The 22,741-nt window shown below is 38.8% G+C and overlaps 1 protein-coding gene across 1 annotated transcript in view; it reads right to left on the bottom strand.

Moving 5' to 3' along the window:
* The window catches only part of LOC126457717 (sterol regulatory element-binding protein cleavage-activating protein), a 229,539-nt gene that overhangs the window by 35,827 nt on the left and 170,971 nt on the right, over window positions 1-22,741 (bottom strand). Inside the window, exon 21 of the mRNA XM_050094254.1 lies at window positions 6,503-6,648. Coding sequence (XP_049950211.1) covers window positions 6,503-6,648 — 146 coding nt within the window. The remainder of the gene's footprint in view (window positions 1-6,502; window positions 6,649-22,741) is intronic.

Genomic DNA, 22,741 nt, shown 5'->3' with positions numbered 1-22,741 from the left:
TCCTACACACTAAACTTTAAACATGTTTTCAAAAAGTGTTTCTAGCTACCTGATGTGGACACCCATTGGAAACATCTTTCAAAACACGGAAGCATCTATTTGTAGCAACGACTGTATTGTATCATCTGTTGTATAGAGTGGTTAGGTGTTTTATTTCCTCACACTGTATTAAGTTTTTCGGAGAGGGGGGCAACAAAAAAGCAGTGAACAAGGCAGCAGACTGTTGAGTTGTTATCGCTGTACCAGGCTGATGGCTGCTTACAGAATATATGAAGCAAGCAGTACAAGAACAACAATAAAACAAGACGCACTGCAGAAAACTGCTGTACATGTGGTAGAATACTGAGAAAGACTGTGTAGAAAAGAAAATTAGACCGTTTATCATACGTTGCTTTGAAATGTGAAATAAATATTCATCACTCTGAAACGACTCTCCCGTTGACAGAAAGCTAAGACTAATAGCATGTCTGGTTGTAATTGCTTTCCTGAAATTTCTTTCTTTCTTGAATCGATTTCATACAACAACTAATCCAATTTTATTGAGATCACCAACTAGTATACAAACTCTCGATCAAAATAATATCTTAGTTTTTAAGTTAATTATGAAATTCTTTGACAAGCACAACCTTGTTCTTTAAAACTACGAAACACTGAGAGATGCTTATGGCTTCAGGTCACAAGCCACAATAAATAAATAAATAAAAAAGTAACAAACGACAACAACATCTTTCATTTTGTTTGCATAAACCTTTTCATATTAACAATGCAACAGCACATATTACAGTTTCCTCATCTCTAGATACGATGTGGCAGACAATACAAAAACAATACAACAAACAGCATTGCAAAAAATGTGAATACACAGAGAAATGTTTGCCGCCAATGTGGACAGAAACAGAGACAAAAAACAAAGTTGTAAACAGATGTGAAACACTGTAAGAAATAACGTTTCCAGCAGAAACGTGTTATCAGTGGCAGTTTAGACGTGGCATCACACTATTTTTTGCAGTGGTTATGTCACTAGTGGGCTTTTGGCTACCAACTTTTGCGGGTGCTTGTGAACGACCCCTGTGTGAACTGTGTGCACTTCGATTATTCATTTCCTTGGTAGTGTGTGATGTACGTGTGCTGTATACCATTCAAAGCAATGACGCATTGTATCATATGATAAATACGTTATACTATTATTAAATGTCAATTAATGAAGCATCAATGATATAAAGTTTCAAGAGATTTTATGATAACTTAAACACGATACACAATTCTGAGGAGTAAGCTGTAGTGTAATGCATCACGTCACGGTTAGGCGAGTTAGATGTTGTGAGTTAGAAGTTAGAGATTCGCAACTCAATACATGCCAATATTATTATTATTATTTCTTTCTTTTCTCAGACGTTATGTCTGGTCAAAAATGGAAAGTGACGTGGACCTTGATCAAGCATGACTTCCTTTTAACTGTACAATATATGTTATATTGTATTTAGGAACTTTCGGGTAATTGAACATGTATCAATAATTACAGATTTCTGTAGTTGTATATATAAGTTTGGATGTAGCTGTATTGCATTGATGTACTGGTGGATATTGTGTAGTATGACTCCTGTAGTTGATAGTATAATTGGTATAATGTCAACTTTATCCTAATGCCACATGTCCTTGACTTCCTCAGCCAGTTGGATGTATTTTTCAATTTTTTCTTCTGTTTTCTTTTGTATATTTGTTGTATTGGGTATGGATATTTCGATTAGTTGTGTTAATTTCTTCTTTTTATTGGTGAGTATGATGTCAGGTTTGTTATGTGGTGGTGTTTTATCTGTTATAATGGTTCTGTTCCAGTATAATTTGTATTCATCATTCTCCAGTACATTTTGTGGTGCACTTGTATGTGGGAACGTGTTGTTTTATAAGTTTATGTTGTAAGGCAAGCTGTTGATGTATTATTTTTGCTACATTGTCATGTCTTCTGGGGTATTCTGTATTTGCTAGTATTGTATATCCGCTTGTGATGTGATCTACTGTTTCTATTTGTTGTTTGCAAAGTCTGCATTTATCTGATGTGGTATTGGGATCTTTAATAATATGCTTGCTGTAATATCTGGTGTTTATTGTTTGATCCTGTATTGCAATCATGAATCCTTCCATCTCACTGTACATATTGCCTTCTCTTAGCCATGTGTTGGATGCGTCTTGATCGATGTGTGGCTGTGTTAGATGATACGGGTGCTTGCCATGTAGTGTTTCCTTTTTCCAATTTACTTTCTTCATATCTGCTGATGTTATGTGATCTAAAGGGTTGTAGAAGTGGTTATGAAATTGCAGTGGTGTAGCCGATGTATTTATATGAGTGATTGCTTTGTGTATTTTGCTAGTTTCTGCTCGTTCTAGAAAGAATTTTCTTAAATTGTCTACCTGTCCATAATGTAGGTTTTTTATATCGATAAATCCCCTTCCTCCTTCCTTTCTGCTTAATGTGAATCTTTCTGTTGCTGAATGTATGTGATGTATTCTATACTTGTGGCATTGTGAACGTGTAAGTGTATTGAGTGCTTCTAGGTCTGTGTTACTCCATTTCACTACTCCAAATGAGTAGGTCAATATTGGTATAGCATGAGTATTTATAGCTTTTGTCTTGTTTCTTGCTGTCAATTCTGTTTTCAGTATTTTTGTTTGTCTATATTTTTCTTTTAGTTCTTCTTTAATTTTTGTATTATCTATTCCTATTTTTTGTCTGTATTATTATTATTATTATTATTATTATTATTATTATTATTATTATTACTACTACTACTACTATTATTATTTTTAACTTAGCACTGTTATCATGTTTGTTACGATTGTAATACAATATGTTCTGCAATATTCAAATTTGTTAAGCATTTATGTGTTGTTAGAGAACAAAGGTTGAAATAAATAATTGCCCATTTATTTCTGAATGTGTGGTCATTTTCCAGTGTGTGGTTAGGTAGAAACGTAAGAGGACAGCATACATTTATGTGAGTGGAACAAGCAGCAATAAAATTTATATTCTTCCTTGTTACAAATATTTTGCTGTTTATTTCTGAATATGTGGTGATTTCCTAGTGTGTGGTCCAGCAAGAACCTAAGATGATAACTTAAACTGATGGAAGTAAAATGATGAGCAATAACATTCATATTCTTTCTCATCACAAATACTTTGCACATTGTACAATCACAAACATATGCCCCTAAAAAGTTCTTGCTACAACAGAGATTCTCCGTCACTAACATGTCCATAATAAACATCAACTTGACGCTACAGTGATCAACAAATCAATAACCTCGTTCCTGGTCACCCACACAGTGTCACTACATCATGATTATGTCAGTTCCTGCAAAAAGTAGTGTGAGACTTCCTCGATCCATCATCATTGAGCGGTGAAGCTAAATGTTGCAAGCTGTGTTGGCAATACCGATTGTAGATTACATCAGCATTTCCTCTCTCACGCTACACCCCTCCTGCAGCAGCCTAAAATATTCCTTTTAACCTGCCGTTATGCATGGTGTGAACCGTCTGTCTTTTGTGCCACTTATAACTTGTTCAGTCACCTCAAATGTCAAGTGAGATATCGAGTAAGAGCACAGAATTGCATAAACGTTAATAGGAAGAAACATAAAAAAAGAGGGAATTTTTAGCATTGATCTTATGAGTTTTTCAGAGTGGCTACAAATTTATGGTGTACTATCATGGGAAATGTAAAATCAGAGAGTGTAAAATGTAGAGGAACTCTGACTCAAGTTTAAAAGAATAGCTGACCTCGCAGTGGATAGATATGTATCCAGTAAAACAGTTCACAATAAGAGGAAACCTCCATAGTAAAACAAACTTCTAAAGAAGCAGATTACTGTGTCGCAGATATAAAACAAAGCATATAAATAGAGATTGGCTCTAAGCACTATGGGACTTAACATCTAAGGCCGTCAGTCCCCTATAGATAGAGAGAAGCTGAATGAAATGTGTTTGACTGTCAAGAAAGCAATAATTATCTTTCATAGAACCCAAAGAAATTCTGGTTGTGTGTGTGAAGACTGTTAGTGGCACTACAGTTAGTGTCCAGCCCCTAACAAATGAGACAAGAACTGAAACTGTAGAATTACTCAACTCCACTTTCAAACGTGGAAAATTGCCCAAATTTAATTCTCGTACCAATGAAAATATGAATGAAATAAGTACTAGAGTCAGTGGTGTTGAGAAACAGCTGGAATCATTAAAACCGAACAAAGCTTGAGGCCTTGATGGAATCCCTGTCAGATTGTCCCTTGAACAAAAAAACCATGCCAGTCCTTGGGAAAAAGACACATGTCACACCCATCTACAAAATGGGTAGTAGAAGTGATCCACAAAACTACTGTACAATATCCTTGACATTGATTTGCTGTAGAATCTTAGAACATATTCTAACGTCAAACATAATGACATATCTTGAAGGGAATGACCTTCTCAATTCCAGCCAGCATAAATTTTGAAAACATTGATCCTGTGAAACCCAACTTGAATGACATACTGAAAGCTTGGATCAAGACAACCAGGTAGATGGCATATTTCTTGATTTCCGAAAAACATTTGACTCTGTACCGCATCTATGCTTATTGTCAAAAGTATCATCATATGGGGTATCATGTAAAATATGTGACTGGATTGAGGACTTTTTAGTAGGGAGGACACAGCATGTTATCTTGGATAGACAGTCATCGTCAGGTGTGGAAGTAACTTCGGGTGTGCCCCAGGGAAGTGTGTTGGGATCCTTGCTGTTCATACTGTGTATTAGTGACCTTACGGACAATATTAATAGTAAAATCAGGATTTTTGCAGATGAGGCAGTTATCTTTAATGAAGTACTATCTGAAAGAAGCTGCAGAAATACTCAGTCAGACTTGATAAGATTTCAACATGGTGCAGAGATTGGCAATTTGCTCCAAATGTTCAGAAATGCAAAATTTCGCACTTCACAAAATGAAAAAATGTAGTAACTTGTAACTATAATTTTAATAAGTCACTGGTCGAATTGGCCAACTCATACAAATACCTGGGCTTAACAATTTTTAGGGGTATGAAATTGAATGAGCACATTGGTTCAGTTGTGGGTAAAATTACTGCACACACAGAGTCACTTAAGCAATCATTCTTCCCATGCTCCATATGTGACTGGAACAGGAAAAAACCAAAATAACTGGTACAATGTGAAATATCCTCTGCAATGCAACTAACGATGGTTTGCAGAGTATAACTGTAGATGTAGATAATCTCAGCCAGGCCATGTTGTAAATTATCCCTCCAACTCACATGCCCCATTTTTTTCTTTATTTCAGTTACTATAATTTCACTCGGGCTGTTGAAAATTTTACTTTATGCAATCACAGCTGCTTCAGTTACCTGCTTAATCTCACTAGTATATCATATCTGTCTGTAACATAGGACTTGTTAAAGACAAAATTATTTGGTTCAGCCACTCCTTAATGAAGTGTCACCAAAGTCTATTGTTCAATTTATTTTCTTCTCAGAACAATTATTGTGATTTGTTTCATAGTTCATTAGTTAAATTGCCACATATTTTATCTAAGTTAAATAATCTTACATCACATTTTCACTGAAATAATTTCTCTTGTTTTATGCCAAAATAAAAAATAATCTGTGGAAACTGGGTTAATAGGTAGATGCACTATTTAAAATCTTTGATCCTACAAAAATTTGTACGTGATGATGGAGTGAGAGCCAAAGACCAGTTTGTAAGATAAATAATAAAATACTGTAGAATATTACACCAGCATCATGTGTGTTTTCATTCACAATGTATAAAATATTCTACCAAGAGCCAATGGAACAGTAAGTCAATGAGAACTCTGCCTTGAATGGGCTAGTGCTCTACCAACTGAGCTATCTGTGCGTGACTCATGACCAGCTCTCATATCTTTACTTCCACCAGTACCTCAATCCCCTACCTTCTGAACTTCAGAGTAGCTCTGCTGTATAGCGTGTAGGACTAGCACTCTTGGAAGAAAGCATTCTGGGGACACATGGCTTAAGCACAGCCTGAGGGATTACTTTCAGAGTGACAGTTAACATGCATCCCAGCATTTGCCACTGTAGCAGATACATCAAAGTTTGAATATTTGCATACATAAAATGTACCCAAAATGTATCAAAACTACATACCAACTTTGTACACTAACAGGCTGTCTGCCACTCAAAATTTTTGTCTTTACTCTTCTTTTGCATTTTAATTTTTAGTCACTATTCTACTGATTTTAAATGAAATAATGTTAAGCAAGAATAGCATGGCAAATTTCACATTATATCTTCTATTCTCATTGTGTTATCTAATGGATAACAATGAAACAAACTTTCTTGTCTGATTCTTACACTGTAACAGATCTGGCCTAAAAATGTAACTTTACAGATACTGTCTATCAAGAAGCAATAAATGAAAGCCTGAAGTGGAAATCATTAATGTTAATAATAAAACAACCAATTGAAGTTACTCACTAGATTGATGGTATTGAGAAGATGACCTTGAAATCTTTCCCACACACAAAGCCTCTCATCAGATCCCAGACTAATTACGTAACTTGCTGAGTATGTCAAAGACAAAACCGCTCCATCATGTGCTTGTATACTATACATGCATGTCCCTGTAACAATGAATCATGTATCACACAAATATTATTTAAATAATTTACCCATCACAAGTCATTCCTATTATATCTTAAATTCTTATTCACCTACCAGTTTCAATTAAAGAGGTTATATAGCACATACAACTTCATAAACTTCAATGAAAAAATAAGAAAGGTGTTAAGAACAAAATGAAAAATAAATACAAAATTAAGAAAGAAAAAAGACTGCATTAAGAACCTAACATAAGATTACCTTTGGTTCTAGTTTAATATAGTTCAATATGGTGTAATGCTCAAGTGTTTCGCCACTTTGACAGTGTCTAACAACATGATGTTTTGCACCAATGTGCCAATCAACAATTCCTATATTCTTTGCTAATATTCTTTAGAATTTGTCTAAAAGAATTCTCATTTGCTCAGTGTTGTTATATAGTAGTATATTATGATTGTTATTAAGATGGTCCCTAAATTTACGATAAGACAGATACAATTTTGGAAATCGAAGACTTTTATGACACTGTAGACAGTCACAATAAATAACATACGAGAGGGTATCATAGCCCACTGCTCGCCCTCGCCCCCCCCCCCCCTCCCCCTGTCCAGCAAAAGAAATTTTAAAAGCTATGCAAATAGTTTGCAAAACAACCTTATCCCCTTCAAAATACTCTCCATTACAACTAATACATTTGTCCTACCGGTGCTTCCACTGTTGGAAACCTGTTTTGTAGTCATCTTTAGAAATGGCTGACAGCTCCTCCCTTGTTTTTTCTTTACCTTTTCAATGTTATCAAATCGGTGCCACTTTCATGCCCCTTTTCACGTGTGGAAATAAAAGACACACGGAGCCAGGTCAGGTGAGTAGCATCCATGGGGCAGTGGAACTGTGCCATTTTTTGCCAAAAACTATCAAAGATGGCTGTGTGTGTAGGTGCATTGTTGTGGTGAAAGAACCAGTCTCCTGCCTGCCCCAAATCAGGTCTTTTTTGATGAACACTGATGTGCTATATTCTTAAAACTTCCAAATAAAAGATCTGATTGACAGTCTGACTTGCTGGAACAAACTCTGAATGATTCAGGCAGTTGATGAAGGTCCAGAACGAGGTCTGTTACCAATCGACATGTCGCCATTCTTAAATTGAGCAAACCACTCTTACACTTGAGTTTTTTCCATAGCATCATCTTGATAGCTGTTTTCAACATCAAAACAGTTTCAGCAACATTTTTACTGATTAGGAAACAAAATTTCACAGCTGCACACTGTTCACTTAAACTTGTTATAACAAAACAAGAAACAAGAACAAGACAATCATTGCAGATGAACCGAGCATGCCAGCTCAACAACACAGGTGGGACTGAATTGGCAATGAGTTGTGCTATATACGCCTAGTGGCCGAAATGAGTACTCCCCAAGCTCCACCCCATTTTTTTTTTACTCCCTCATATGGCCCTACAGCAATACTTCTCTCCTCTGTTCAGGAGGGTTTATTAATTATTTTTAAGTTTGTAGTTTCAAGTAATCTGATGCTGTTCTTTATTTTTTATCTCTTATAGCAATCCGTCTGAATCTGTGCATACCTTATCAACTAGATCTCATAAAAATGACTTTCAGTGTTATTAGCTGAAATCTCTCTGTGTCCATAAAACATGACCCCCATCCCATTTCCTGTTGTTTCCAGTACCAAGAGAAATATTCTAGCATGACTTAGTACAAAAGTGGCCAACATGTCTTGTCTGAAGATAGGGTTTACCTTCAGCCTTTTATCTCCAGTTTTTCTTTTTAGTTCTTACCAATTACACACTTTTCCTGATAAAATAATTTTTTTACAGCCAACTGTGAAACCACTTTGTTTCAGTTTTCAGTCTGGTCACATCCAATGTGCAGAAGGAATAAGATAGCAAGCCGGCACAGTTCCCGGCCTGTTAGTGAAAACTATGGATTTTTTTTAGGTCAAAGATGTGCTTTACTTGCAATGCAGTCCACTTTGTTAAATACTGCCCATTGAGTATATCACATTTATGTGTAATTACCTTTTCACCAAACAAAGACTTTTTCTGTCAAAAATTTCTGTAGGTGTGGCAATATCTGGCAGTTGGAGGCTACCAATTCTGATTAACCCATTAATTCCCATCACTTGACTATCATACGGTGAATACTAAGTTTAAAATTTCGTATCATGGAAAGAGATTTTTAAATTTTGAAAGTTACCCATTGTGAGTATTACTGTATCTTTTTTGAAAGAGTTGACATCAGTGAGTTTGGTTGGTATTAGTTTTCTACGTGAGAAATAACTAATTGTAGTTAAGACCTGCGTATTACTGACATCATGGCATGGATGTATAAAAGAAAACAAACTCTTAAGTTTGAGGTCACAGTTTCATTTGTAATTTAAAGTCAAATGATTGACAATAAACTTGCTTTAAGAATTTATATTAGAATTGCATTTAATTTGCTTTAAAACTGATATAACATATGGTGTGAAGTTGTGTGAAGTTTACTGTCTGTTATACGAATGACACAGAAACGAATTTGAAGTGGTTTGCAGAGGTGAAGGGTGAAGAAAATGTTGATAGATGTCAAGGAACTGATCCCAATGATGAAGCTGAAATGCTTCTGGTTCCTCTGGCAGGTGGACAAGATGGTGATAGGGATGAGGCTAATAATGACAAAGATGATGCAATATATATTATGAAACTAGGTAATAGAGTCCTATTCCACAACACACCAGTCAAGACAATTAAGCATACTGCTGCTGAACATAATGACTGACAAAACACACTAATATTTGTGATGAGAGAGTAGAAAAGATGAACAAATTAACAAATACTGTACATGACCCAATATTTTGTTCTTAAACCCACAGATTAATTAGTCATAGAAATTTGAGAGGTAAAAGAAAAAGATTTACAGATGAAGTAACCTGGCAGGAAAAGCATGTGCAGAAAGATAATTCAGTGATGCCACAATCCAATCCAATTCAATTCCCTCCTCATTCCAATGACATCCTGCACACACACCTTCTACAGGTTCCTCAAAATTCACAAACAAAACAAACCAGCATGCCCCATTGTAGCTCATTCTTGTGCCACCACTGAAAGAATTTCAGTTCTCACTGACCAATGCCTCCTATCTATTGCCCAAAATCTGGCCTCCCACATCAAAGATGCCAACCACTTCCTTCACCAACTCCCCACCACATTACTGCCTGGAACCCTGTAGACACCATTTCCTTATACACCATCAACCCCCACACCCATAGTGTTGCTACTATTGAACACTATATCTCTCAACATCCTTCAGACTTCAAACCACTACCTCATTCCTCATACACCTTACTAATTTTATCCTAACACTCAATTACTTCTCCATTGAAGGAAAGGTATATAAACAAACCTGCAGCACAGCTATGATCCGCATGGCACCCTCCTATGCCTGTCTTTATATGGGCCATCTAAAGGAAACCTTCCCAGTCTCCCAAAGTCCCAAAACCCTGGTCTGGTTCAGTTTCATTGATGATATGTTGTTGATCTGTACTTGGAGCCAAAGACATCGTATCCTCAGTCCTTCCTGGTCCTCCCAACCACAAACAGTACCTGCATTTTGACAGCTGCTAACCCTTCCACACCAAAAAATCCATCCCATACAGCCTGGACACCTGAGGGTGATATATCTGCAGTGGCATACGGTACATCCTTGAGCAACTGGTATGAAAACTAACTCGAGATGGGAACATATTAGATATCTTGGCAACAAACAGACCTCACCTTATTGAGGAAGTTAATCTAGAAGAAGGTGTTAGCGACTATAATGTCGTCGTGGCTTCTGTGTCGTCAGTTGTCAGTGGAAGTTGGGGAGGGGGGAGGGGGGAGGGGGGGGGGGGAGGAGGTATTGTCCACCACGTGCTAGAGAAATATGTGCCTAGCAAAAATATAGGGGAGGGAAAGGATCCACCTTGCTTCAACAAACATATTAGGAACTTGCCGAGAAAGCAGAGAATTTTGCACAGTCATTTTAAACATAGTCACTGCCCCACTGACAAACAGAAATTATGCAAAATGAAAGCAGCTGTCAAAAGGCCAATGAGAGATTCTTTTAACGAATTTGAAAGCAATATTTTATCTGCAGATTCTAAAAATTGCTCCCAAAAATTTTGGTCCTACGTAAAATCTATGAATGCTACAAATAATTCAATACCTTCTCTTGCTGACAGTACGGGTAATGTAACAGATGATGATAATCAGAATGCCGAAATTCTAAACCTAGTTTTAAAAACCTTGTTTACAGTAGAGGACTGCAGCACCATTCCCATCCCTGTAATATTTTGTGCTGACTATGCACAAATATAGCACCATTCTTATCCATCATCTATCAGAGATCATTGGAACAGCATAAAGTTCCACAGGACTGGAAGTAGGACCAGGTCATAGCAATCTATAAAAGGGGTATAAAATCGTATGCACATAATTACCAGCCATTGTGTTCAGACATAATGACCTTTCTAGACTCTGAGAAGCTTATCCGCAGAAACCAGCACAGTTTTAGGAAACAGCAGTCATACGAGACACAGCTGGCCCTCTCTGTACATGATATATATTAGGCTCTAGATACCGACTCCCGGGTTGATGCCATATTCCTCGAAAGGCATTCAACTCAGTGCCACACTGTCGCTTGCTCCAAAAAGTGCACGCTTACAGCCTATCTGATGACATATGTGGTTGGATAGAAAGTTTTGTAACAGGCAGAGAGCACTATGTCGTCCTGAATGGCGAGACGTCAACTGAAACATGCATAACATCAGGTGTGGCTCAGAGCAGCATTATAGGTCCACTGCTTTTTACGATTTACATAAATGATCTGATTGATGGTACTGACAGTGGCATTAAACTGTTTGCCGATGATGCTGTGGTCTACAGGAAAGTAGTATCACACGAAAGTTGTGAACAAATCAATGAGGATTTACAGAAAATAAATGGGTAGTGTAGTTATCTTTCAATATTAGTAAATGTAACCTAGTGTGTATAACAAAGTGAAAATCCCCATTAATGTACGAGTACTAAATAAATGCCCAGTCTTTGGACGTGGTAACATCTGTCAAGTATCTGGGTGTGACTATTCGAAATGATCTCAAATGGAAAGCTCGGATTACACATGTAACACGTAAGGTGAACTCTAGACTGTGGTTTATTGGTAGAATCCTGAATCGATGCAGTCCTTCAACAAAGGAAACTGCTTACAATATTTTAGTTTGTCTAGTCTTAGAGTATTGTTCATCTGTATGGGACTCTTACCAGTTAAGTTTGATTCAAAAGATTGAGAAGGCCCAAAGAAGAGCAGCAAGATTCATGACTGGTACATTTAGCCATCAAGAGAGCATTACAAATATCAGAGAAAGTGTGAAGTGGGACACACTCACAAATAGACGACAAGTTAAACGAAAGGGGTTGCTCACTAAATCCCAAAATACGACCTTCGTCGAGGATGTAGAGCATATATTATTACCACCAACTTTCAAATCGCACAATGATCACCATTCAAAGATAAGGGAAATTAGAGCTCGTACTGAGGCGTTCCGACAGTCGTTTTTCCCTCGCACAATCTGTGAGTGGAACAGAGGGGGAGAAAATACGACTTTGGTGCAAGTAGTGCCCTCCACCACACACCTCTTGGTGGCTAGCGGAGTATATATGTAGATGCAGATGTAGACAAGAACTCCCCTGCCCAGTATGCTGAAGGTCTCACAAAGTCCTTCACAAACAGGCTCTATCTCCCAGATCTCATCCACAAACAGGTTTTCTGCACCATACCCCACACAACCCCAAGAACCAATAACAAAGGAGTGACACCTTCGTCTAATGGAACAACTGAACCACATTCTTGGTAACGGCTTTGATTACATATCATCACATGCTGAAATGAGGGCTTCCAGCTCGAGATCCTTCCAACCCCTCCTAAAGTGGTGTTCCATTGCCCACCCAACCTCCACTACATCCCAGTCCATCCTAATACAGGGATCATACCCCTGTTGAAGCTCCAGAAGCAAGTCCTGCCCAATCCACTCATCCACCACTTCTTATTCTAGTCCTGTCACAGGCTTATCCTACCCCATCAGAGGCCGAGTCACCTGTGAAAGCAGCCCTGTCAATACCAGCTTTGCTGCAATCATTTCATGGCTTTTTATATTTGCAAGACTACCAACAAGCTGTCCACCAGTATGAATGGCTATCGCCACACTGTGATCACGAACAAAGCGGACCAACCTGTGGCACAACATGCAGCTGAACATAACACACTTGATTTTAATGGCTGCTTCACAACCCAGGCCATCTGCATCCTCCCCTTCATCAAAAGTTTTTCTGAACTGTTTTCATGGGAATTATACTTACTATACATTCTTCACTTCTGAAATTACACCAGCCTCAACTTACGGTAACCTGCTGTCCCCACAACTTCCACTCAACACTTTCTGCCCTCTCAGAAGTATTACCTCCCAATTCATGTCACTCACCCTCATTGTGCTCTCTCTGCTAATGCACCCACCAGTCTTTTCTGCTCTCTGCTGTTCTCCTTTCCCACCTGCCCCCTTCCACCTCCCAACATGACCCTGGCAGCCTTGTCCTGCCGCTTTCTATAGCAGTCCTTGGACTGCTCTGCCAGACAGTGTTGCTATCCCTGCCCCCCTCCCCCCCGCAGACATACTCTTCCCCATTCCCAATGGCTGGAGATAGCTATCACATTTGCATGAGGTGTGCGTGTGTGTGTGTGTGTGTTTTCCTTTCTTTTCTGAAGGAGGCTTTTCGTTAAGCCTATTTCTTCGCAATTGTTGGTATTTCAGTGTGGATGATTTTACATTGTATGAACCAAAACCAGTAGTTGCCCAAAAATTACAGGAAAACAATGCCACACTTATGGTTTTTGACAATAACTTATGTGATAACCAAAAAACAATTGGTACAAACATACAAGATGCTACAATCTAATCTACACACACACACACACACACACACACACACACACACACACACACACAATCTAATCTACACACACACACACACACACACACACACACACACAGCCAGTACTACAGTGGAAAAAATATAAGGTGGATTGGCATTCTGCAATTAAATTTCATCTACAACTGTAACCATAGTATGTGGGGAGCAGATCTGTTTGATCTGCATTGAGGCCTATACAGAATTCGAATTTAGTAAAATTGGTGATGGCCCTGATTCATATTCTGCTTACATGGTTCAATGGTGAACATGTGGTTATTGTAAAAAAAAAAAAGAACTGTTCACTGTTCTTAGATTTTGTCTGAAAAATAACACTGGCATTAATGACAGCTCTGCAGATAGGAACACAAGATGCTGTAGCCCCGAGAAGACAGAAGCCGGTACCTCAGGAAGTCCATGACGATGGAGTGAACCACCATGTTGAGAAACAAAGTGCCCAACATTCTTTTGTATCTTGTGGAAAATGTGTTAAAATCCACTGTGTAAAGTGCAGTGTAAATTTACATTCTAACAAATGTTTTGTGAAGTAAAAAACTTGTAATTAGATATAAATTAAGAAAATGCTGTTTTAAAGGACAAATTTAGTTTCTAAAATGTACACAGTTTACCAATCCCCTTATTAAAATGTCTGTACTGTCTAAGAAATAGCTGTGAGTGGACTACATACAATATCTTCCAAGGCCACTGTTGTGCTATATATTACTGTCTCACATATGACATATCATATGTAATGGTAAAGGGCCTAAACAATATGCAAGTTTCAAAATAATGCCATGTTTATGCACAAAAACAAATAATAGGAAAAATATTAATCAAAATTAGGGAAAAAATGTGTGTGGGCATTAATGGGGTAATATGATGGATGGTTCAACAAACTCTATGGACAATAACACCGATTTCCCATTGACAAAGTACTGGGCAGGTGTATTTTCTCATTCTGCAATTCACTCTGTTTTATAGGTACCTTTGAATCCAGCTGGTCCAGTAGTATTTGTAAGTTGTTTCTTAGTTTGCCAAGTAATCAATAAGAATAATATATTTTTCATCCAGAAAACAACTGGCTATAGTCTTAGGACGGATGGAATCTATTTAACCTCTTTTGGTGCAGAATGCTGTGTTCCTTACTTCTGCCCTCTGCTTTTATTGGTAGACCTACAGCTCATCCACAGTAACTAACCAGAAAAAAAAACCAGCTGGATTTTTTCTGGAACAGTCCCAAACATTGGTGAGTAATTTACTTTCAAATGTTTTTCAGTGGCAATCAACAAATGTGGCACTTGTCTTAGATAAAGCTTTCTCACAGGTAATTCTGTAGGTAAAATGTGGCATACACTTTCACGTGCTGTGCCTACCTCTAATCAATTATACAGTACTATTTTGGGTGTTAACTGTAACTGAGGGAGAGGAAGGGCAGGTAGAACATACAAAGGAAGTTAAGATGGGGGTTTTCCGAAAGAGGGCCTTGAGCCACATTCCAACCGGAAATCCCCACCCTAAACAGTGGATGTCAGTGGGTCGATGTCCCTTGCACGCAACAGTAATTTGAAACGATGGATGACTAGGAAATTGTTAGATGGTGATTGCTTGAGTGAGTTAAAGTTGGTGCTATCAGAACTAAAGAGGGAAGATCCTTGATTTAACAAGGGGACTGTCTACAGGACTTGCTCAGAACACACTAGTGACCATTCTTACTGCATGATGATGGCCTGTATCCAACAATTACAAAGCTGAAAACCTGCAACTACATTCCAATAAGGACAAGATCAGGGCCTGGTAAATATGGTGTAGAGTTGTGCAATCCACACCCCAAGTGGTGTGAACAAGAAAGCCGAGGGCATTAAGCTTCCACATGCAGCTAGTCACTAGCTGACGAACATACATCAGATTTTTATCAAAGAAATACTTCAAAAATTGAGACTGAGCAACAACATCCAAGTGCTGGGTACCCGAGTAGAGTTCGGGGTCAGGATGGACCACAGTATGATCACAGAAACATGTAACTAAGGTTTTTGTAGCAGACAACTGGAAGCCAAGGGAAAGGGTCCTCGTGGAGGCCCTTCAGATGGCACCTCGAAGCTGATGTTCTGTAAAGGCTGCAGACTGGGAGCTATATCAAATGCCAAAGTCTTTGACACACAGCACAGAGGTGACCAGTGGTATGGTGGAGGTTGCTAGCCCATTGACAGTGGTGAGGAAGAGTGTAACACTCAGCATAAAGCTCTATGGGACACTGTTCTCTTAGACCCATAGGGAGCTGAATGATGTAGTAACTCTATCCCAAAACAACCAGTGGGATAGAAACTGATGAATAAAAATTGATGGGGAGTTCCAGTCATGGAGTATAGATAAAGTGTGATGGCTCCAGTGAGAAGACATAGCACTCCCAGCATTCCTTCTTACTGTGTTTAATTAGATTGCATACCTTAACACATATCCACTTCAAAGTGAGGAGGGTGATCTGTGAAGGCTGTTGCTTGAGATGTTGCAGGACCTTTCAATAACCTGAATAGCTGTTGCAATGTATTTGGTTCATCAGGGCACTGGCCAGTGGCAGAGAGGGCCTGTTGAAAGGGAGATAGATGTTCCAACAGAACAGGTAACTGCGTCAGAGACAGCTTCCATAACCTTGTCGATGCAGTCTTATGGAGATGGGGGCAAGCTTTTCAACAGAGACATGCAACTTCCAGTCAGCTCTTTGATGAGCTCAACACATACCTGGTCCATCAGGCGGTGACAAGAAAGCACCAGGAATCAACAGAAAGCGATCACTGTCATAAAGACAGTAGTGTAGCACCACTATAGCAAAGGCACAAGACAGGGGAAGAGATTATAAAGTCAACAGTAGAAAAGGTGCCATAGGTGGCACTGAAGTGGTTATAACTGCCATCATTGAGGAGACACAGATCATGATCAAAAAGAAGCTTTCAATCAGGAGAACCCTACCAGATGCAATGAAGTGCGGAAGAGTTGTTGGATTAAGGTATTCATCTCAAGGTAAGGAAGTGCCTTGCTTGGAATTAATTAAATGTTACAAATGGTGATTGCTCAGGTGGTTTGAACTCACACTGCTATTGCTTGCTACATGGTACAGAGGACAATCCATTCAATGATGACATCTGTGCAAACCAATGTACACAATGCTCCAAATTCTCTCTCTCTGGGGTAGTGTGGTTCTGACTGAATGCTCAATGAACTCGAAGAGACGGGGGATGGTCATCAGTGAAGTGTGTTTCTTGGAGAGTTACAGAGATCACAGAACATAAGGAAATTAGTTGTGAATGTAGCAAATAGAGTGGGGTGTTATGTGTCCCATAGTCCATGGCTCCTTCAGTCACTGGCTGGTGTCCAGGAGGAGGAGGAGGAGATTAGTGTTTAACGTTCCGTCGACAACGAGGTCATTAGAGACGGAGCGCAAGCTCGGGTGAGGGAAGGATGGGGAAGGAAATCGGGCGTGCCCTTTCAAAGGAACCATCCCGGCGTTTGCCTGAAGCGATTTAGGGAAATCACGGAAAACCTAAATCAGGATGGCTGGAGATGGGATTGAACCGTCGTCCTCCCGAATGCGAGTCCAGTGTCTAACCACTGCACCACCTCGCTCGGTGACTGGTGTCCGGTCTCTGATCTGTGGATTTGTGTGGAGAAGGTTTCCGAGGATGTGCGCTGTCACCAGTAGATGCCAGAGGAGGATGCTGTATCTCCTGGCATGTGCAAGGAGTAGTTCCTGAAAATGGTGCCACAGGAATGATGGCAGGGAAGGACTTATCATCCATGTAGTCAAGTTTATTTGCACAATGTTGGCGAGTAAAAGCACCAAGTTACTGCTAACGACTTAGACACAGAAGTGGCACAGGTCAATATCACTGAAGCAGGATAAAAATGATCATATTTCTTTCTAAACTTAAAATATGAGAGGTGATCTACGACCTTCGGTTCCTGGATTTTGCACTCCTGGAGTAGGTCAGAACACTTTGGAGATCAGGGATGACGGTCATTCCAGCAACTGACGCAAACCTGTGGTAACACATACGACAAATTTTCATGAATGGCTACTGCCGTACAGGTTCCTTATGACACCACTCATGGACTCTTTACTGTGCAACCTTCCCTGCATGGCACACACAATCTGTAAAGAATTTTGACATAGGGAGGTCAAACCCAGTTGTTGGGATCAATCATAAGCTAAACGAAACATGCAGTATAAAACAGGAGAAAAATGTGTGAGAAGCCAGAATCGACATTGTATGAGAGGGATAGGTTGTCAGCAAGGAATCTGTTCCAGAGAATATGCTGAAGAAAAGATATAGACAGCAGGTAATATTGCTCCACAGAAAAGGAAGAAGTACTGCAATGATTAAGATAGGAGATAAGGCACTGGCAGAAGTAAAGCTGTGAGGATGGGTCGTGAACTGTACTTGGGTAGGCCAGGTGATAGAGCACTTGTCCGCAAAAAGCAAAGGTCCTGAGTTCGAGTCTCAGTGCAGCACATAGTTTTAATCTGCCAGAAAAGTTTCAGTACAGGAATGGCTTCAGGCCCCATGTTCGCCATGCATGTACTCACAAAAGAGTTGCGAGCGCATAAGGGAACAGACGAGGGAAGTAAGGCAAATTTACAAGACAATTTAGGATGAGAGAAAGGAATGTGAGAGAGGGAGGTTTCTAGAGTTCTGCCGTCTACTAAAGTCATGAGAAAAGAAGGTATAATTTGAAAAGACCAGGAGATACCCATATCAACTGGAATACATTACAGATACACATATATTTAAAAAGCAAATCTTAGGCAGCAAAGCACACCCAGATGCAGAAATGGATATGAACCATAATCTACTAGTGATGAACAGCAGATGAAATTCAACATTGTAAATAAAATGGACTAGATGATGAAATGGATTACTAGATATTGAAGACTGACTCACTCAAAGTGGGAATTCTTTGAGGAAGTAAAATGTTAAGGTGTTGATCTGCTACATGCACATGGAAAATCTCTATTACATTTAAAAGAAAGGGCAGACAGATGGCAGGAGTACATCAAAGACTTATGCAATGGAGAGGAACTGTCCTGGATCTAGCAGAAGAGGTGAATGTTTCACATCGCTGCAGTGTGGGGGCAATCTAGAGTAATGTGAAATACAGAAGTAAAAATTCTCAACAGCCGAGATCACAATTTTATTTTGGTGACTGGTTTCAGCAAATATAAGTTGACATCACTGGATCTTACACAGATACATCAACACACCACTGTCATACATAAAATAAATGCTGTCAAGTCGTGGCACATCACTCCAGGATCTTGCAGAAAAGATACATCAGCATGTCAATGATAAAACTTACATAAAATATCATAAATACTGCACTGACTGCATGAGCTTATTATGAACACTTGACATCATTCAAGTATTGTATTGGGTAAGGTCCAATAACAACTTAGATTTGCCAAAAGCACTCATCAAAAATACAATTATAACTAGCAATCTTGGCTGTTGAAGTTTTTACTCCTATATTACAGAAGAGCAGAATGTTGAATTGGAAGAAACAGATAATGCAATAATGAGGTCAGGTTTGGATGCAGTGAATTATCAACTCCTTAAGAGGGGCATAAGCTATTACAGTAGTAGCAGGGGAAACAGGTTGGATGATTGACTGATGCGGGTTTGTAACATTAGCCAACACAGCCTTCCTGCATTGGTATTGCAAACAGTTCAAAGCACAGGACAGCTAAAGCTCTTGTTGATTTCCTCAAGGCATCCAGCTCTACTTTATGGGTTAATGAAGATGACTTCCTCTTCAGTAAGACAGTCAGGAGATAAAATACTCCCCCATTTGGATCTCCGGGCGAGAACAACTCAAGAGGATGATGTTCTCATCATAAAAAACAAAACTGGTATTCTATGACTGGAGCTTGGAATGTTGCATCCCTTAATAGGGTAGGTAGGTAGGCTGAAGTTAGATATAGCAGAATTATTAAGTATGGAGGTAGGAAAAACTGGACTTACAGTCAGGTCAGTACAGGGTCAACAACACAAAATCAAAGATTGGTAATGCATGAGCAGGCTTAATGAGGAATACAAGAACAGGAATGTGAATAAGCCACTATGTACAGCATGTATTGTAGCCAAGATAGACATGAAGCCAACACTCACATGTTTACAAGCCAATTAGCTCCTCAAATGATGAAGAGTTTGAAAGAATATATGACGGGATAAAGGAAATTATTCAGATAGTTAATGGGGTAATTTAACTGTTACAGGTACTGAAATACGGTTATAGGAAAAGGAAGAGACCACAAAAATAGTAGCAGAACAAGGACTGTGTAAAAGGAATGAAAGAGGAAGACTTGTAGAATTTTGTACAGAGTATGATTTAATAATTGCCAACACTTTGTTTAAAAATTGTGAAAGGAGACTGACTACAAGGAAAAGACCCGGGGACAATCAAAAGTTTCAGACTGATTATATAATGGTACGACAGAGATTTCGGAACCAGATTTTAAACTGTAAGACATTTCCAGGAGGAGATGAGGACTATGACCGTGATTTATTTATTGTGAACGGTAGTTTAAAATTGAAGACACTGCAAAAATGCACGAAATTAAGGTGACTGGAGGCAAATTTAAGAAACCAGAGATTGGTTATAGTTTCAGAGGGAGCATTAGGCAACCTTGGACTGAAATGAAGTAAAAAATTACAATAAAAGACAAATGTGTAGCTTTGCGAGATGAGATAGGAAAGGCAGCAGAGTATCAACAAGGTGCATAAGCAGACAAGGAAAAAAAAATCCCCAGATTTTCTGGTTCAAAATACACCTTCTCTCGGGTGAAAATACACTTTTTCTGTGTTATGTGGCAGTATACTTTTCCTCAGAACTGTAAAACTTATCAATTCTTTGAATGATTATGGTATTGTACATCGCCGTAGAATTTCCCAGCACTTTAGAAAACGAAACTCAGGGGGAAAAAAACAACACATTTTGGAAAGATCTTTGATGTGCAGCAACATGTACACTGCATATTTTCACATTATGAAAGTATAAATTCGAACTCCACCAAACACTGCATGTTACTTTCTGAAGAATTGAAATCAAAATTGCGATACACTTTTGTAAGCCAGTTATAGTTCATGTCACATGATGTCCCCAGCCTATGACGGAAGATATTCAGAGCATAGGACACGTGATGATGTCAGCCAACAGCAACATCACTGTTAAGTAGCACAAACGCACAAATAGGAAAAGTTAATGCTTACTTACATAGTGTTGCTACAAGGGGGAAAAAGCTTTCACATATAAAGTTGGTCTCCAAGATTAATAAGCTACAAGAGAAGCTAACATTTCACATATAATGTTGATCTTTTATGCGCATGTTACACTTTAAGATACACCACACAAATGTGCCAGAAAAATCTTTAACGATGACATAAATGTCTAATCATCTGGGCTCGAAATTCTTCTAAATGGCCGTCCTCAAAGAACTGATTTCTAAATTAGAGTCAAACGCTCTGTGATTTAAGAAATTCATCACACATTCTCGCACATAGTTCATCTTGCCTAAAAGGTACTTTACTTTGAAAGTAAGGTTCTTCAAACAGCCATTCACAATATTTTCCCACAATCTGTTAGAAACTGGTTCGTTTCTGAAGTTGGCAGAGACCGCCAGGTAACAGGCATCACAGCACTTGTGCAGCTACAATGACACAGGAAGCCCCTACGTTCATACATGTATAACATTAAAAGATCTTACATTATGTCATAAAAGAAATGAGACATTAGAGGATACTCCAAGAACATAGGAATTTCGTGAACTGTACTAAAATGCATAATTCGGCTTAAAGTGCACATTCGTATGTCCAGATTCGGATGTCAGTTTTCTTGGAGTATCAGTTCCGCATCATCTCGTGTTTACTTCTTTATTATGGCATAATGCCGTATGTGCTAGAGGATGAAAACGTGCACTTGAAATGCAGCGAACAGTTGAAACTGGCCAATAGTGCGTAATTAAACACTTCCATTTCACAAAAATTTGCTGCCTCAGTGGAAAAGATCAATAAAAGCCAAATAGCCTTAGCAAACCGACAAAAATAACTTCATTGTTCTGCAGAGCAATCAAAGCTTGACTGTCAGGAAGGTAGAAATAAAATAAAATCTGAAACTAGTAACATATTTTAGCCTCCCGTAGCTATGCGAATGTATTTTAATTCACTCGATAGCTCCTGGTCACATAAATTCATTTTGTTTTCATTTGATAAACGGAGAGGAAACAGCAAAATCACTAAACGTAAACACGGGTCACGTGGAGACTACCCACATCCCCACTACAACTCTTATTGCTCTGTGCATCAACTGCAGATCTACGATATTTCTGAACTGGGGCAATACTACATGGTGGCGGCCCCCCTTTCCCCCAAGCATTTGAGGTGGGATGCCAAAAATTTTAAGAACTCGACTTTTCAGAAATATGTGCACTCTGTAGCACACATCTTTCTGAAGAATCTCATATATAAAACATATGTATTCGATTGAGGAAATTTAAGACATGTTATTTGGTCGTAAGTGTGTCAAAGTGCAGAGCCACACCTCTTCACACAGCATTCTTCTGTCGCACATCACTGTATTTTGCTCTGTGGAATTCAAACGTATAATATTTTGTAATGGATGTTATCAAACTATATTCAGGAGAGTGGAAATAAGGTTGTCCTACAGTGCCTCTCTGTTTCCCAGTTGGCCAGTTTGACATCTTGCCCCTCTTAAAGAAAACTCACAATTAATACATACTATTCTTCCATAATTTAATGTCCCCATTTCTTCTCCTTCCTCATTCTAATAAACAATCTTGACATCACTAATTCTGTAACTATTCCTGCCAGTGTCAAAACTTATTCTCCGGTTAACTTCACTAACTCTGTCACAAGCAGCGGTTTAGTTATTCTCCAGTTAGGTGTTGTTATGTGTTCGTACAATGTGTTTTCCATGCTATTCCCAGAAGAGAACTTAAAAAAGTGGCTGCTAGATGGGGACTGTACAGCAAGCTCTTACTAGTGTAGCGATCTGGCCAAAAAATTTCTGTCGAACTTTCATTTTCTTGAATTTTCCGAGAAGATAATACATAATC

The sequence above is a fragment of the Schistocerca serialis genome, chromosome 2 (assembly GCF_023864345.2).
Source record: "Schistocerca serialis cubense isolate TAMUIC-IGC-003099 chromosome 2, iqSchSeri2.2, whole genome shotgun sequence".
NCBI classification, from domain to species: Eukaryota; Metazoa; Arthropoda; class Insecta; order Orthoptera; family Acrididae; genus Schistocerca; species Schistocerca serialis.
Note: the sequence above shows the minus strand (reverse complement) of the source record. Positions and strands in the feature narration are given on the sequence as shown.